Here is an 18,065-nt window from a genome sequence, read left to right as displayed (position 1 = left end):
TGCATTTTGCCATTGGCGACACTTCCGAGAAAAGTCGGCGCCGAAAAATGACGTCAAAATAGGCGTAGTCACTAGTGATGAGCAAATCGGTCCCATTTCGCTTCGGCGAAAAATTCCCAAAACTTTCAAAAGATTCGCGAAACAGCGAAAATGACGCACGTAAAAAAAAATTGTCGTCCACAGCTATTCTTTTGTCGCCCGCGGCTATTCTTTTGTCGCGCAGCTATTCTTTTGTCTCCCCTGCTATTTTTTTGTCGCCCACGGCTATTCTTTTGTCGCCTGCGGCTATTTTTTTGTCGCGCAGCTATTCTTTTGTCGCCCACCACTATTTTTTTGTCGCCCACGGCTATTCTTTTGTCGCGCAGCTATTCTTTTGTCGCCCCCGACTATTTTTTTGTCGCCCATGGCTATTCTTTTGTCGCGCAGCTATTTTTTTGTCACCCGCGGCTATTTTTTTGTCGCGCAGCTATTCTTTTGTCGCCGGCGGCTATTTTTTTGTCGCATGGCTATATTTTTGTCGCGCGGCTATTCTTTTGTCGTGGGCGATAATTTTTGGACGCTAGGCGAATTTTTTGATGCGAATCCAGGCCTGGCGAAACCTTTCGCCCATCACTAGTAGTCATGTCAAAATGGGCCCGGGCGACAAAAAAAAAACATGGGCAACAAACAAATCATGGGACGAACATGTTTTCGTGAATTTTTCGCCGTTTTTTTGTTGTCATTTCGCAAATTTTTAGGCGAAGTGAAACGGGACAGATTCGCTCATCACTATCAATGAGCTGGCACGATGCGTAAGACAGCGAAACACGGAACTGCGCGACGCAGACTCACTTCCACCACGTCCTTTGTGGATATCTGTCATGGCGATCATCCTTATCTCTGTCTGTCTCACTACAACATGCACTATAGCGAGACGCTGTATATATATTATTTACGGCTCTGTGATTTCTGCCTCAAAAGGCTTTTGGTGCCCGAGGCATAAGAGGGACGCGCCTCAGTGATTTGGCAGGTGTCACGGGGGGGGGCAGTGCAGCTCCAACATAAAAAAGACTTTCGGATGACAGCACAGAGGGGCCCCTGAGGGGGTTACGTTGAGTTAACTGGGGCGCTTGCTCTGCAAAAATCAGCAATATTATAGGGAATGGCCTATGGGCCATAATACTAACGGCAATATTTCTCACAATAGGTGCCTTATCTATACAGGTATGGGACCCGTTATCCAGAATGCTCGGGACCTGGGGCTTTCCGGATAAGGGATCTTTTTGTAATTTGGTTCTCCATACCTTCAGTCTGCTAAAAAATCCTTTAAACCCAATAGGACTGTTCTGCCCCCAATAAGGGGTAATTATATCTTAGTTGGGATCAAGTACAGGTACTGTTTTATTATTACAGAGAAAAGGGAATCATTTAACCATTAAATAAACCCAATAGGGCTGTTCTGCCCCCAATAAGGGGTAATTATATCTTAGTTGGGATCAAGTACAGGTACTGTTTTATTATTACAGAGAAAAGGGGATCATTTAACCATAAAATAAACCCAATAGGGCTGTTCTGCCCCCAATAAGGGGTAATTATATCTTAGTTGGGATCAAGTACAGGTACTGTTTTATTATTACAGAGAAAAGGGAATCATTTAACCATTAAATAAACCCAATAGGGCTGTTCTGCCCCAATAAGGGGTAATTATATCTTAGTTGGGATCAAGTACAGGTACTGTTTTATTATTACAGAGAAAAGGGAATCATTTAACCATAAAATAAACCCAATAGGGCTGTTCTGCCCCAATAAGGGGTAATTATATCTTAGTTGGGATCAAGTACAGGTACTGTTTTATTATTACAGAGAAAAGGGGATCATTTAACCATAAAATAAACCCAATAGGACTGTTCTGCCCCCAATAAGGGGTAATTATATCTTAGTTGGGATCAAGTACAGGTACTGTTTTATTATTACAGAGAAAAGGGAATCATTTAACCATTAAATAAACCCAATAGGGCTGTTCTGCCCCCAATAAGGGGTAATTATATCTTAGTTGGGATCAAGTACAGGTACTGTTTTATTATTACAGAGAAAAGGGAATCATTTAACCATTAAAGGAACAGTAACACTAAAAAATGAAAGAGCTTTAAAGTAATAAAAATATAATGCACTGTTGCCCTGCACTGGTAAAACTGGTGTGTTTGCTACAGTAACACTACTATAATTTATATAATAAGCTGCTGTGTAGCCACGGGGGCAGCCATTCAAGCTGGAAAAAAGGAGAAAAGGCACAGGTTACATAGCAGATAACAGATAAGCTCTGTAGAATACAATAGTGTTTTATCTGTTATCTGCTATGTGCCTGTGCCTTTTCTCCTTTGAATGGCTGCCTCCATGGCTACACAGCAGCTTATTTATATAAATTATAGTAGGCTTTCTGAAGTAAACACACAACTTTTACCAGTGCAGGGCAGCAGCACATTATATTTTAGTTACTTTTATACACTTTCATTTTTTGGTGTTATTTAAATAAACCCAATAGGGCTGTTCTACCCCAATAAGGGGTAATTATATCTTAGTTGGGATCAAGTACAGGTACTGTTTTATTATTACAGAGAAAAGGGAATCATTTAACCATTAAATAAACCCAATAGGGCTGTTCTGCCCCAATAAGGGGTAATTATATCTTAGTTGGGATCAAGTACAGGTACTGTTTTATTATTACAGAGAAAAGGGAATCATTTAACCATGAAATAAACCCAATAGGGCTGTTCTGCCCCAATAAGGGGTAATTATATCTTAGTTGGGATCAAGTACAGGTACTGTTTTATTATTACAGAGAAAAGGGAATCATTTAACCATTAAATAAACCCAATAGGGCTGTTCTGCCCCAATAAGGGGTAATTATATCTTAGTTGGGATCAAGTACAGGTACTGTTTTATTATTACAGAGAAAAGGGAATCATTTAACCATTAAACCCAATAGGGCTGTTCTGCCCCCAATAAGGGGTAATTATATCTTAGTTGGGATCAAGTACAGGTACTGTTTTATTATTACAGAGAAAAAGGAAATAATTTTTAAAAGTAAGAATTATTTGCTTATAATGGAGTCTATGGGAGATGGCCTTTCTTTCTGGATAACTGGTTTCCGGATAAGGGGTTCCATACTTGTACTAGCCTGATTCAAAAGGATATGGAATTATTTCTTAGGGTGACAGGTCCCCTTTAACAGTATTCCAGTGTGTTTGACTCTAAATAATAATAGTGCCAGCCCTATGCCAGTGAATATGGCTAATGGCTACCCCCTGCTGTTGTGGGCAGAAACACTGGGATAATGTGCATAGTGAGTTTCATCCCCTTTATAAAACTCTCTTCATTATTCACAACATGCTGAGAAAAAGAAACCATTAATTGCCACAGGAACTCTGAAATACTGCTTTGCAGTTGGTCAATTTTAAAAACCTTGGGCCTATTCTGGGGCGGAGAGAGAGAAAAGAAGTCTCCGGAATTAGGGAGAGTATTCAGCTATGGCGTGAGTCAGAATTCCTGGGGAATGTCATCATGCACAGAGCAATTACATTAGAACAATGAAGCTACCCAGAAAAACTACATTCCCCATCATGCATTTCCACCAGACAGGAAGTTGCCAACCAGGAAGTAGAATGAGATTGCTCAATGCTGCTCAGTAGTAGCAGGTAGTGTATGAGATGAAGGGCAGCCAGCTTTATAGGCATCTGTCCCTCCAGGGCAATAGGCTCCACTTGCACCTTTTCCAGGGAAAAAAGCTCCAGCTGCACCCTTCCCAGGGACACAAGGGGACAGCGCACAGGACTTGGAAGAAAGGTAACAATGTATTAAATATTATGGTACAGCATGGGTACAATGTGGCAGGGAGTTAGATACATAGGTGTGCAGTAACCCATAGCAACCAGCCAGCAGTTACATTTGATCATAGTGCAAGTCTTTGGTTGCTATGGGTTACTGCACTGGGATGCCCTTAGAGTGTGTGTATTTGTGTGTTGCTATATAGTGTATTGCAACTGTACAGATTGCCTGGAACAATATCCCTTTGTATGCTGCTGTATAAAGCAGCACATACAGCAGCCAGCTTCCAATATACTTGTACACACTGTAAACTGCATGTCCTCTATTTTAAAGGACAAGTCAACCCAGAATATAAGTTTTTGCTTAATAAAAGAAAACAAAATTCTAAGCGACTTAATATACGTTCATTACAAGTTTGCAATGGTTTTTGAGTTATTTGTATTTATAATTGCTATTAGAAGCAGTGTTTGTCTGTCCTTTCCTATTCCCTGCCCTGGGGGCTCCGGCATATGAAACAATGTAACACAAGGCAGCAGCCTGACAGACCTGACTCGCTGGGGGAGACCGACCTTTGCAACATTGTTTAAAAAGTAACAACCAGTTCAGCCAATGCTGCTTTCAGTAGCAATTACATTTACAAATAACTTTTAAAGCACTGAAAATGTATAATAAATTCGTATTGGAAAGTTGCTTAGAATTATCTTTTCTTTTACTAGGCAAAAACTTTTGGGGGTTGACTTGTCCTTTAATAGGAAAATGAATGCGGCAAGTGTATCAGTTAGGTCTGCTCCATCTTTATATGGAAAATGTGCGGCCTGGGGGTGCAACAGCTACTGGGCCGGTCTCTGTTTATTACAATGGCCTTAGATTGGGTCTGTTTCCTGTGGCCCCTGGGGCCCTGTTGGATAAGGAAGTGCCTTGGGTAATGCTCTGATGGCAATGGAGGCTGAAAGAGAATCTGGAATGAAACCGACCCCCAACTTCAGAGCTTGTAGGATGAATCTGGGGGGGTGGGATTGGCTGCGCTTTATACATCGTACCCATGTGTTCCAGGGCCAAATTGAATTAAGAGGTCTGTGTAGCTCTAGAGATGACTCAGGGATATGAAAATCCCTTTGGGGGGCCTCATTCAGCCCCCTGGCTTCCAGCTGGACAAGCCTGTGTTTATTGCTGGGTGCTGGGGTTCATAGAACAGCCTCAGTCCCTTCTGAACAGAGCCCTGTGGCTTCCAGAGCTATGGTAATGTTTTATAAATAATCTAGAATTCAGCGAGAATGGTCACGCTGGGCCCCCTTAGAAGATTTTGCTGCAGGGGGGCCCAGAGCGACCAGTCCCTTCCCTCCCGGCCCTGTCGCGCCGCACCTCCTAGCACAGCCCATATTACTGTAAAGGTAGTAGAAGGGCCGGGGAGGGAAACTAGGGTACAGCAGACCCCGCAGTATGGGCCCCCCCGCGACCACAGGGTCTGCTGTATACACAGTCACTGCTAGAATTCCTTTTTATATATGTATATTTGTACATAAGAATACATTATGTACATTATATTTTAAACAAAGCATTTAGCAAAAAAAAGTCTAGTTTGGCAGTCTTTATTTCACATGATTCCTATGTGAAAGCTAAATAGATATATAAGATGCTATATAATAGCACAGAATTATGCAGGTGATTATGGCTCTGTGTGACCTTAGCTCCCTCTGTTTCCCTAGGGTTTGCCACCTCGGCAGCGCTTCCCGCCGGGTACGATGTGAGACAAGTGGAGATTACGCCGCTGGAGCAGAGGAAGCTGACGTTTGATACCCATGCCTTAGTGAGGGAGCTGGAGACCCACGGTGAGTCCCAAACCTCTTCTGATGGCTCTTATTCTCTGAACTGCCCGGCTAAGGGTACATGGGGGCGGGGGGGATGATCACTGTGGAGGAGGATACATATAGTGCCAATCAGCTGAATATATAGGCACCCACGGTAAGGGGCAAGGGGGGCACATTCCCTCAAACAGGGCACGGACCATTGCCCCAGGCCCCCATAATGGTGTTTGAGATCTCAGTAAGTTCAGTAATATGGGGGAAGTCTAAATCTGCTTGTGTCTGAGAGACTGAGTGTGAGTCTGCATGTGTGTGTTATTGTACAGTTAAGGGACTAGGGTTGCCGGCTAAGCTCTGCCGGCTAAGAAAGCTGGGCAAGGGGGCGGGGGTGATGTCATAGGGGTGGGGAAGAGGCGGGGTCATGATGTTGCAGGGCGGGGAAGAGGCAGGGCCGTGACATCGCAGAGTGGGGAAGGAGGCAGGGCTGTGACTAGGCGATTGCCCAATCACCGCGTCAATGTTACTGAGTCCTGCCCAGTTTTCCTAATCAGGGAAACCAGGCAGGAGGTTTTGACACAGGCAGCCATTCCAAAAACCATGCTATCCGGGTCAAAACCGGACAGGAGGGAACCCTATAAGGAACACATTATGGTGTTTAAGCCAACAGCACTGGTGAAGTTGCCCATAGCAACCAATCAGCAATTCAAATTCAGGTTAACTACAAGTTAAACAAAGGCAAAGATCTGATTGGTGGCTATGGCCAACATAATTTGTGATATTGACTTAGACACTATAATAAATGTGCCCCCAAGGGAACCCACCCAATCCCAGTCTGATTCCTCTTCTCCTCTCACATAAAGTCTCTAATGTACTGGCTCAGCCCAACAATGGATTGGCAGCTCTGTTCCTATTTGCCAGTCCTGCTTACTATGTACTTGTACCAATACATTTCTCAATATTTTGTAACCAATATAAATATATATATATATATATAATCAGTTAAGAAGACATTTTTATTAAGGTACAAAGCATTGGCTGATTTGGGGGGGGGGGGGCCTCTGGCTCTAATGGGTACCTAGGGGGCACTGTTGGCTACATTTGGGCTGAATGCAGTGTAATGTAATTTCCACCTGGAATTCACTTCCTTCTGGGGGTTGTAGCTTAGTAAGTGGCAGAAGAGAGGCAAAATAAATATATACAGTTTGGTCATTTCCCTACGGGAAATTTATCATTAATTTATTAAATTAATAAATTAATATTAACGGTGCTTAGTGATGTAATTTCTGTCACATGACTCACTGAAACTTGTAAATTATAATAAAGTACCCTATGTTGTAAAGTATGAGGATATTTGAAGTCACCTCAGAATTCCATGACCTGTTTAAATGCACAAGACCAAAGGTCATGGTACTCCTCGTGACTTACAATATCCTTATATTTTACAATAGGGGGTACATTATTCACTATGTATCCAAAAAGAGAGGGAAGTCATGACTGGAACAGAATGGGAAATCCAGACATTTTCTTTCCCATTCTGTTACAATCATGACTTCCCTCTCTTTTTGGATACATAGTGAATAAAGTACCCCCTGTTGTGTGATAAAGAAGCAGGAGAATAGCTGGGGGTAAAGACTGTGAGCTCTAAAGACAAATGAAGCAGAAGTGAAAGTCAGGACACAAGGTGATAATAACAAGAGAGATAGGGAAGGGACCTATAATGCTATTGTGTGTAGAAGAAAGGTGTCTCTCTGTAGAAGAGTAGTGCGGCTGGTATCTCAGAATGGTACGTTCCCGGAGCTAATGGAGCCGAGCAGATGAGTAAGAGAGATTGGGTTGCGCTTGTGGCTTATTGATTGGGCATTGTGCTAATGTGGCAGGACTTGGCACTGCTGGGAGAGAGACAAGGGCATAAGGGTAACTAAAGATTGCACCATAAGTCAGGATTTTGTTGCATTTGTCCTTTTAGTCCTAACGAAAGTGTCTGTCACTGTACATTGTGTGCCCTGCAGCTCTGTGGGTTTGTACACGCCGGCTCCCATAGCTTATTAACCTGCCCCCTCAATATACTGAGCCATAATCTGCATTTCACTTCCCATAATAAAATAACATTGAAGGAGTCTGAAGGGCTTTTGAGAAATAGAAATGTTCCTGCGGATCCAGCGACTCTCTCCTGTATGTGTCGGTTACAGAGGGAATATACAGGCAAAGAGGCACAAATCTCATTAGCAGAACCCCTGAGCTGTGCAGTTAGCACTGATTAATATGGGGGGGTCCTCACTGTTCAGCCGTGCAATTAAGGGCATGTTAATTTATGGTTCTGCTGTAATTCACTTGCACTTTCCCTTAACTTCTCTGCCATATCCTCCCTCCCTGTTACCTCCAAAGTCTGCTTAAACTGTATTTATTTGTATTGATTCCCGTAAAGACAAAGCCAGTGCACAAAAGGAAATAATATCCCCCCCCACCACACTATTATGGGTGTTATTATTACTATGAAATTAAAAGACAGTAGAAATCACCTTGGGGTTACCTGGTCTGCCCCTTTAGATAGGCGTGACTTTTAATACCCTCATAATTTCTTGTAGGGGGTACATTATCCCTTATAATATATGAGTGATACTCAGAGTTCCCTGTATAACTCAGCCTGCAGCCTTGTGCCTTTATATGGGCACAGAACCCCTCAGTGACTGCTAATATCCTTATCATTTACAGTAGGGGGTACATTATCCCTTATAATACATGAGTGATACTCAGAGTTCCCTGTATAACTCAGCCTGCAGCCTTGTGCCTTTATATGGGCACAGAACCCCTCAGTGACTGCTAATATCCTTATCATTTACAGTAGGGGGTACATTATCCCTTATAATACATGAGTGATACTCAGAGTTCCCTGTATAACTCAGCCTGCAGCCTTGTGCCTTTATATGGGCACAGAACCCCTCAGTGACTGCTAATATCCTTATCATTTACAGTAGGGGGTACATTATCCCTTATAATACATGAGTGATACTCAGAGTTCCCTGTATAACTCAGCCTGCAGCCTTGTGCCTTTATATGGGCACAGAACCCCTCAGTGACTGCTAATATCCTTATCATTTACAGTAGGGGGTACATTATCCCTTATAATACATGAGTGATACTCAGAGTTCCCTGTATAACTCAGCCTGCAGCCTTGTGCCTTTATATGGGGGGCACAGAACCCCTCAGTGACTGCTAATATCCTTATCATTTACAGTAGGGGGTACATTATCCCTTATAATACATGAGTGATACTCAGAGTTCCCTGTATAACTCAGCCTGCAGCATTGTGCCTTTATATGGGCACAGAACCCCTCAGTGACTGCTAATATCCTTATCATTTACAGTAGGGGGTACATTATCCCTTATAATACATGAGTGATACTCAGAGTTCCCTGTATAACTCAGCCTGCAGCATTGTGCCTTTATATGGGCACAGAACCCCTCAGTGAGCCCTTATGTCTGTATTGGATGAGATATTATGATATATAACACTGTTCCAGTAGGTCTGTGCAAGTTAAAGTAAGTTCTCTCCCATTCTGCCCTCTCCAGGCTTTGATAAAGTTCAAGCAGAGACAATTGTATCGGCCTTGGCGACACTGACAAATGCCAGCATAGACACCGTGTACCGGGATATGGTGACGAGGGCCCAGCAGGTGACATTTCTTTCTATGTTTTGTATATTCAGAAGCAAAATATGGCAGTTAAATACAAGCATTTTGTGTGATTGGGCACTGAACTGATGTCGGGCACTTCCCTATGTAGGAATGGCTAGCGATCTGTGTCCCCAGTAGCCCCCCATCTTCTTTTTTGCTGATTCCCAATACATGCCCTGGGCCGCTGTCACTTACCTGCGTTTAGGGACCCACTCACAATATACTGTATATATACAATATATATGTCACAAGGCTAATTAGTAATGAACGCAGATTCACATTTTCTGAGCACGTGCAGTGCCACTGACACACTATTCTCCTTCAAAAGAAAGTTCTATTAATGCGTGCAGAGATGGTGGTGCTTCCTACTCCGTGTATAAGCAGCACAGCAGAATGCGGGAGGGTAAAGCACTGGATATGGTGAGCAGATTCTTACTGGGGAAACTGCCTCGTATACAAATAAACCACTGGCAGTGGGGTAACTACCATACAGCAGACCCTAAGGGGGGGACCCAGGAACATGGGGTGGGCTGTATGGTAGTGCCCAACCACTTCTGCGGCTTAAACTCTACCACCAATCATCACAAGAGAGCAGAGAAGCATTAAGGGGGGAAAAGGGAGCTCAAGGGGCATACCAGCCCCCCCCCCCCAAATGTTGTTGTGGGGGGTGGAAGTTATCTACTGCCACTGGGTCAGGCTGGCACAGCAGCCAAAGAGTTGCTGCCTTAACTACAAACAGAACAATTTTTAAAAATGTACTTTTCATTTTCTTGGAGGAGTAACTTTCCCTTTAACCTTTTAAAGGAACAGTTCAGTATAAAAATGAAACTGCGTAAAGTAGACAGACTAGTTAGTTAGGCAAAAATGTAATCTATAAGGGCTGGAGTGGGCAGATGTCTAATATAATAGCCAGAACTCCACAGCTCTCTAAGCTGTTAGCAGTCAGTAACCAATCAGTGACTTGAGGGGGGGCCACATGGGATATAACTGCTCAGTAAGTTGCATATGAATCTGACCTGAGTGCTCACAAACTAACTGACAGTTATGTCCCATGTGGCCCCCCACTAAAGTCACGGATTAACTAAGAGGTTAGAGAGCTGTAAAGCAGGAAGTAGTGTTCTGGCTATTATGTTAGACATCTGCCCACTCCAGCCTTTATAGATTAAATTTCTGCCTTACTAACTATATTAGAAATATTTTTTATTTTGCCCAGTCTGTCTATTTTACTCAGTTTCATTTTTTCACTGAACTGTTCCTTTAATAACCAGAGACCCCTCATTCGGGGAGGGGGTGGGACAAGCATGGCAGGCTGCTGTATAATGATGCCCTATATAGAAACACAATGCCAGGCTCCGGTTATTGGGCTCGGGGCGGCACGCTTTCCCATGCTGCGACTGGATATAAAGCCTTTGCCCAACTGCTCCCGGATCTGCTGTTAGTGATCCGTATCCCCCCCCCGGTATATTATGTAGGGCTAAGCGCTTCTCTGTGTCTCTCAGGAAATAACAGTGCAGCAGATAATGGCACACTTGGACTCCATCCGCAAAGACATGGTGATCCTGGAGAAGAGCGAGTTTGCCACGCTGAGAGCGGAGAATGAGGTATGCGCCTGGCATGGATAATCTTTCCCACTTTGTTAAAGAGACATCTCCCTGATGGACTGTTGTTCAAATATATGAACAGACGGCACTAAGCGCGTGTGTGTATTTACATTGGCAGCAGCTCTGACACATGCCGGATACAGTGTGTGGCTTCTCCCATAGTAGCGCTGCACTTAAAGGGGAACTAAACCTTTACATTCTCCTCTTGTCTCAAACTTCCCACCCATAGAATCATACTGCATTAAACTACAGGGCCTATTCTGAATCTCAGTCTAATGCCTCCATTATAAGAGTGCACTTTATATATATATATATATATATATATATATAAAGAATTGTGAGCAAAATGTAAATGCAAAAATAGAAAGGTTTATTTCTATTTTTGCATTTACATTTTGCTCACAATTCTTTAAGTCCTAGGATTGCTGTCCTTGTTCCAGTGCATTTTTTTGTACTAGCACCCAGGTTTTGTTGCTGGAAATGGTGTGCACCCTATGGACTATATAATATATATAATGTGTGTGTTTGCTGCCTTATACATATTTTATGTGTTATACACTGTATTCCTTACACTCTGTTTCCATACAATACACATTTTCCTCCTATTAATGAGCCCCCTGGATGAATCAGCAGCATCTCAATATGGAGCTAACATAAAAATGGCGCTGATCATGTATCCACCCAGTCCTGGCCCTACTCCGTCTCTGGCATGGTGTTAAATCGGCACACTGCCCAGGGTGAAACTAGGGTGCCACTTACCCTACCCACCCAGGCAGTGATGTGAATGGCAGAGTGGAGGGTTGGAATAAAATATACTTTACAAGACACTCTCATAGTGGAAATAAGGGCATGGAACTTGCTTGTGGGATTGGAGAATGGTAACCATAGTAACCAAGGCTATAAATTGCGGATAAAGAAAGCAACCCCATATAACCCAAAAGTTAAAGAATAAAATCACAGGCATCGGAGGTGGTTGCGGCCTAATATTTGCCCCAGACTGAAGAGTGAACCCCAGTATTTAGCCCCATTGCTTCACTGCATATGGGGAATAAACATTCCTATTGAGGAGCGGGTACTGTATGAGTTAAACCGACTGGCTGCCCCTCACATTCCCCCGGGGCTTTCTTTCCTGAGCCTTAATAGGCTGAGGGGAGCACTACTCAAACTGGGGGGTTGCCTCCTTAAAGGTTATCCTATGGGACAGGGAGGTCTCTCTGGTGAGGACAGCGCCATTTACAGCCATGTTTTTGGTGGCCACACCCCCAGTGACATCTCACACCTCTTGGCTGTAAGACCACGCCCCCTTGGAATAGAATTATATAATGGAGCCCCATGGCCATTCTGCAGTGAGACTATAGGGGCCATTGGTGCGGCAGGGTGCAGGACCTGCGCTTGCCCCTCAGTTCAGTTAGGGGTAGGGGGGCACGCAGACTTTAGAGGGGAACTGGTTGAAGCAGAGCGTTACATCTTTGCAAGTTCTCAGGTTTAATAAATAGAGTAATTACTCACGCTGCTCATTTATCATGCGTTCTCCTGTCCCAGGGAAGCGGCTCTGGCTCCTCCGCTTAGGGAACAACTTGGCTCTTCTTTCCCCTATCATCGTAGTTTTCTCAGGCAATTTATCTTCCAAAGCTGCAGGGATGGATTGATTATAAGTACAGCAGTGCAGTATATTAATAGATCTGCTTCTGGACCGGACCTCTGCACATGTGCGGCTTGTCTTACACAGAATGCTGTGTTATACAGATAGCTAGAATCTCAGCCATAAAGCAGGGCAGGACTGCTGCTTACAATGGGGGGTTCAGATAGGATCTGTGCCACTGTGACAGAATGCTCTGTTATACAGATAGCTAGAATCTCAGCCATAAAGCAGGGCAGGACTGCTGCTTACAATGGGGGGATCAGATAGGATCTGTGCCACTGTGACAGAATGCTCTGTTATACAGATAGCTAGAATCTCAGCCATAAAGCAGGGCAGGACTGCTGCTTACAATGGGGGGATCAGATAGGATCTGTGTCACTGTGACAGAATGCTCTGTTATACAGATAGCTAGAATCTCAGCCATAAAGCAGGGCAGGACTGCTGCTTACAATGGGGGGGATCAGATAGGATCTGTGCCACTGTGACAGAATGCTCTGTTATACAGATAGCTAGAATCTCAGCCATAAAGCAGGGCAGGACTGCTGCTTACAATGGGGGGGGGGGGGGGGGATCAGATAGGATCTGTGCCACTGTGACAGAATGCTCTGTTATACAGATAGCTAGAATCTCAGCCATAAAGCAGGGCAGGACTGCTGCTTACAATGGGGGGATCAGATAGGATCTGTGCCACTGTGACAGAATGCTCTGTTATACAGATAGCTAGAATCTCAGCCATAAAGCAGGGCAGGACTGCTGCTTACAATGGGGGGATCAGATAGGATCTGTGCCACTGTGACAGAATGCTCTGTTATACAGATAGCTAGAATCTCAGCCATAAAGCAGGGCAGGACTGCTGCTTACAATGGGGGGATCAGATAGGATCTGTGCCACTGTGACAGAATGCTCTGTTATACAGATAGCTACAATCTCAGCCATAAAGCAGGGCAGGACTGCTGCTAAAGCCAAGTTATAAGCACAGTATAAAATTATCTCTGTTTAAGCTACCATCTTCCTCTAATGTGTCTTTTTAATCCCTACTAGAAAATGAAAATTGAATTAGAACATGTGAGACAGCATCTTTTGGTGAGTAATGGGATTCTGCCATGATATTTATGGGATACTTTTTATTTCTAAATGACACTGTTACACAGCAAATAATTCCCTCTGCCATTTAAACTTTTATTTTGAACCAACAAATGTATTTGTAGCTGTAATATTGGTGTGTAGGCGCCATCTCAGTGCATTGTGCCTGAGTCTGAGCTTTCAGCCAGCGCTACACATTAGAACTGCTTTCAGCTAACCTATTGTTTCTCCTACTCCCATGTAACTGGAGGAGTCCCAAGCCGGACTTGGATTTCTTACTATTGAGTGCTATTCTGATACCTACTGGGAGCTGCTATCTTGCTCCCTTCCCATTGTTCTGCTGATCGGCTGCTGGGCGTGAGGAGGGGGGGATATCACTCCAACTTGCAGCGCAGCAGTAAAGTGTCACATGGCTTTGGCCCCCTGGGAAATGCAGGATTCTGCTGGAGAAGCTCTATTAACTGATGTGTATTGTATCTGAGAGAGATGTTGTGTAGTACAAAATTTTCTTGTGCCCATATAAAGGCACAAGGCTGCAGGCTGAGTTATACAGGGAACTCTGAGTATCACTCATGTATTATAAGGGATAATGTACCCCCTACTGTAAATGATAAGGATATTAGCAGTCACTGAGGGGTTCTGTGCCCATATAAAGGCACAAGGCTGCAGGCTGAGTTATACAGGGAACTCTGAGTATCACTCATGTATTATAAGGGATAATGTACCCCCTACTGTAAATGATAAGGATATTAGCAGTCACTGAGGGGTTCTGTGCCCCCCATATAAAGGCACAAGGCTGCAGGCTGAGTTATACAGGGAACTCTGAGTATCACTCATGTATTATAAGGGATAATGTACCCCCTACTGTAAATGATAAGGATATTAGCAGTCACTGAGGGGTTCTGTGCCCATATAAAGGCACAAGGCTGCAGTCAGGAAACTACTGAGCTGTTGGTGGGACAGCATAATAATACTATAGATATTTCTTTGTACTCAGATTGTAAGCTCTACGGGGCAGGGACCTCCTTCCTACTGTGTCTCATACCACATGGCACTTATATATATATATATATATATATATATATATATGTTTACATATATGTATTTATTGTATTTATTTATTATATCACTTGTCCTCCCTGTGTGTAATTTTGTATTCTGTAAGACTGTACAGCGCTGCGTACCCTTGTGGCGCTTTATAAATAAAGTTATACATACGTACATACATACATACATACATACATACATACAGACAAGTTGTCACCTGATTATTATTTGCACATTTATCAACACAAAACACTATTCCTTGCAAATCGATTACAAGTAGCCTTTAACGTTTGCACATTCATAAGTGTTAATAATGAGTTTTCTTTAAGAATGAGACCAACAGGATCAGCGCTGATGCCAAACTGGATATGAATCTTGAGAGAAGCCGCCTGACTGACTTGGTAAATATATCTCCTTATAAATTGGCAATATGTAACCTTACCCAGGTTTTATAAAGCATCTGTGCTGCCATCTAGTGGTTATAGTATAACGTGAGCAGCGAGAAAGTATTTCAATGCTGGAAATCATATGTTTTCCTTTAGTTTACAGAACAAGAAAAGAAACTGATGGAAGCCAGCACTGAATTTCATAAAAAAGTAAGTTGGTGTCTGTCAGAAAACTCATCCTCTGTACTAAGCACAATTCAGCAGGAACAGCCCCCGAATGTTCGCTCATAGCCTGTACAGAGAGATACCATAAAACTATGGCAGCATAGGGATTCCCCTGTACTAAGCACAATTCAGCAGGAACAGCCCCCGAATGTTCGCTCATAGCCTGTACAGAGAGATACCATAAAACTATGGCAGCATAGGGATTCCCCTGTACTAAGCACAATTCAGCAGGAACAGCCATCTAAGTTTGCTCATAGCCTGTACAGAGAGATACCATAAAACTATGGCACATAGGGATCCCCCTGTACTAAGCACAATTCAGCAGGAACAGCCCCCTAAGTTTGCTCATAGCCTGTACAGAGAGATACCATAAAACTATGGCACATAGGGATTCCCCTGTACTAAGCACAATTCAGCAGGAACAGCCCCCTAAGTTTGCTCATAGCCTGTACAGAGAGATACCATAAAACTATGGCAGCATAGGGATTCCCCTGTACTAAGCACAATTCAGCAGGAACAGCCCCCTAAGTTTGCTTATAGCCTGTACAGAGAGATACCATAAAACTATGGCACATAGGGATTCCCCTGTACTAAGCACAATTCAGCAGGAACAGCCCCCTAAGTTTGCTCATAGCCTGTACAGAGAGATACCATAAAACTATGGCAGCATAGGGAATCCCCTGTACTAAGCACAATTCAGCAGGAACAGCCCCCTAAGTTTGCTCATAGCCTGTACAGAGAGATACCATAAAACTATGGCAGCATAGGGATTCCCCTGTACTAAGCACAATTCAGCAGGAACAGCCCCCTAAGTTTGCTCATAGCCTGTACAGAGAGATACCATAAAACTATGGCAGCATAGGGATTCCCCTGTACTAAGCACAATTCAGCAGGAACAGCCCCCTAAGTTTGCTCATAGCCTGTACAGAGAGATATCATAAAACTATGGCACATAGGGATTCCCCTGTACTAAGCACAATTCAGCAGGAACAGCCCCTAAGTTTGCTCATAGCCTGTACAGAGAGATACCATAAAACTATGGCAGCATAGGGATTCCCCTGTACTAAGCACAATTCAGCAGGAACTGCCTGCAGATAACACCTGGATTACTTGACATTCTTCAGTAATCCAATAATACATGAAACTGTTCTGAGCTCTGTATCGGCCCCCCCTGTGGCTGGAAGATTTTTTGATTTAATATTGGCGGTTTATTGCAGAACGCAACAACAGACAGCGTCATTACAGAAATCAACAAAAAGATAGATATAGACATCGCCTCACTAAAGACCCTGATGGAATCCCACAAACTGGACACTGTGCGCTATATGGCAGGTATGGTAGACTAAAACTATAAGCTACTGTCAGCCCCCCTGAAGATTATTTTGTGGGGGGGCCCAACTCGGTTATATTACGCCATTGCTGCCAGGAGTGGAATTAACTCTTGCACAGTCCCCGATGTTTATGTTCCCAGCCAATCCCATTTCTATTTCCCTCTTTGTCTCTTGCAGCGTCCGTATTTACCTGCCTAGCGATAGCCCTGGGCTTCTATCGGCTGTGGAAATAGCACGCGGGGAGCCCTTCACCCTGTATATAGTATAAAGGAACATTGCCACTAAGCCTTCGGCCAGTGAATAGAGACTGCAAGTATATACACATTGCTGGCCAAATGGCCTTTGTTTTACACATGAAACTTGCCGCTTTGTTTTATTGTATGACTGATCTGCAGCCAGGGGTTGTTTCTAAACTACAATTTCAAACATCTGCCAACAGCTGAGGATGCTGGGAGTTGTAGTCCAATGAATAAAAAGCTACAGATTCTCAATTTTTACCTTCAGTACAGTAGAACAATATCAGAATAGCCAACTATGTCCTAATGACTTCTAAGGTGAACTTCCCCTTTACATATGGTGAATGTTACTCATCACTGACTGCCAGCTCTTGATAAAGGGCCACTCTGCCTTTAAATTGTAACAAGTTCTATATCTATTTATCTACTGGAGATAATAAGAGAAGTGAATGTACAATAATATTTTGTTGCCCCTATTTTTTATAAAGAAGTGATTGACTCAATTTGATGTTTCAGGCTTTCATAAGCTTCCATTGTTCACTGGCTGCCCAAGCATAGCCTTCTTGTAGCATTATAATCCCATTACAGCTAGCCGGAAGGGCCCAAGGAGGAAAAAGGGGGCATTTAGAAAGTGCAGGCACAAACCGCCATGTTTATTTGCATCCTGCCCTTTTCTGAATTGCCCAGAGACCTGTCAGTGCCCCATGGGGAGGGGCAGGGATTGCTGGTGGGTGCAGGCCATAAAGGGGCCATCAAATGAAGGATCTAAATGCAATGCCCCATAAAACTAAACATAAATGCTTACCTGTACAACTCCCAGCATCCCTGGCAGGGCTGAATGACACTGGTTGGACTGTACTACTCCATAGCACCCAGTACTGCTTTATGTTATGCCATTTTGTGCCTTAAAGACTTACTGCACTGTATGTTGCTGCATTATTTGCTGCTAATAAAGTTATTTAATGTAATCCTAAAAGTGAATTCAGTGCAATTTCTTTTAATCTCTATGTCTTTATGATCAGAATGTATAAAGGCCAATCAGCATTGGGATACCCCCTGCCTTTAAGTATGGGAGGCGGGGCTCTGTGCCAGTCAGAGGGGATTAGAGCACAGATAAATGATCTCACCATCAGCAAAAATCTGTATCCAACAAGTTAGGCTTATTTCTATTTAAAGGGAAACTAACATTCTTTTCTTTTGATTGTTTGTCCAATTAAAATGGTAGGAAACCCAA

The 18,065-nt window shown here is 43.4% G+C and overlaps 1 protein-coding gene across 2 annotated transcripts; it reads left to right on the top strand.

The window, feature by feature from the left end:
• The first annotated feature begins 3,610 nt into the window (after nt 1–3,610).
• Nucleotides 3,611–17,807, top strand: ccdc90b (coiled-coil domain containing 90B). 2 transcript variants are annotated; one of them, XM_012956729.3, is made up of 9 exons: nt 3,611–3,822; nt 5,511–5,633; nt 9,177–9,280; nt 10,780–10,881; nt 13,565–13,606; nt 14,983–15,054; nt 15,196–15,249; nt 16,482–16,596; nt 16,773–17,807. In XM_012956729.3, exons 1-9 carry the CDS (start codon nt 3,687–3,689, stop codon nt 16,826–16,828), a joined length of 804 nt encoding a protein of 267 aa, XP_012812183.1. In that variant the 5' UTR covers nt 3,611–3,686; the 3' UTR covers nt 16,829–17,807.
• Nucleotides 17,808–18,065: the final 258 nt, after the last annotated feature.

This window comes from Xenopus tropicalis, chromosome 2 (genome assembly GCF_000004195.4).
Source record: "Xenopus tropicalis strain Nigerian chromosome 2, UCB_Xtro_10.0, whole genome shotgun sequence".
Lineage (NCBI taxonomy): Eukaryota > Metazoa > Chordata > Amphibia > Anura > Pipidae > Xenopus > Xenopus tropicalis.
Note: the sequence above shows the minus strand (reverse complement) of the source record. Positions and strands in the feature narration are given on the sequence as shown.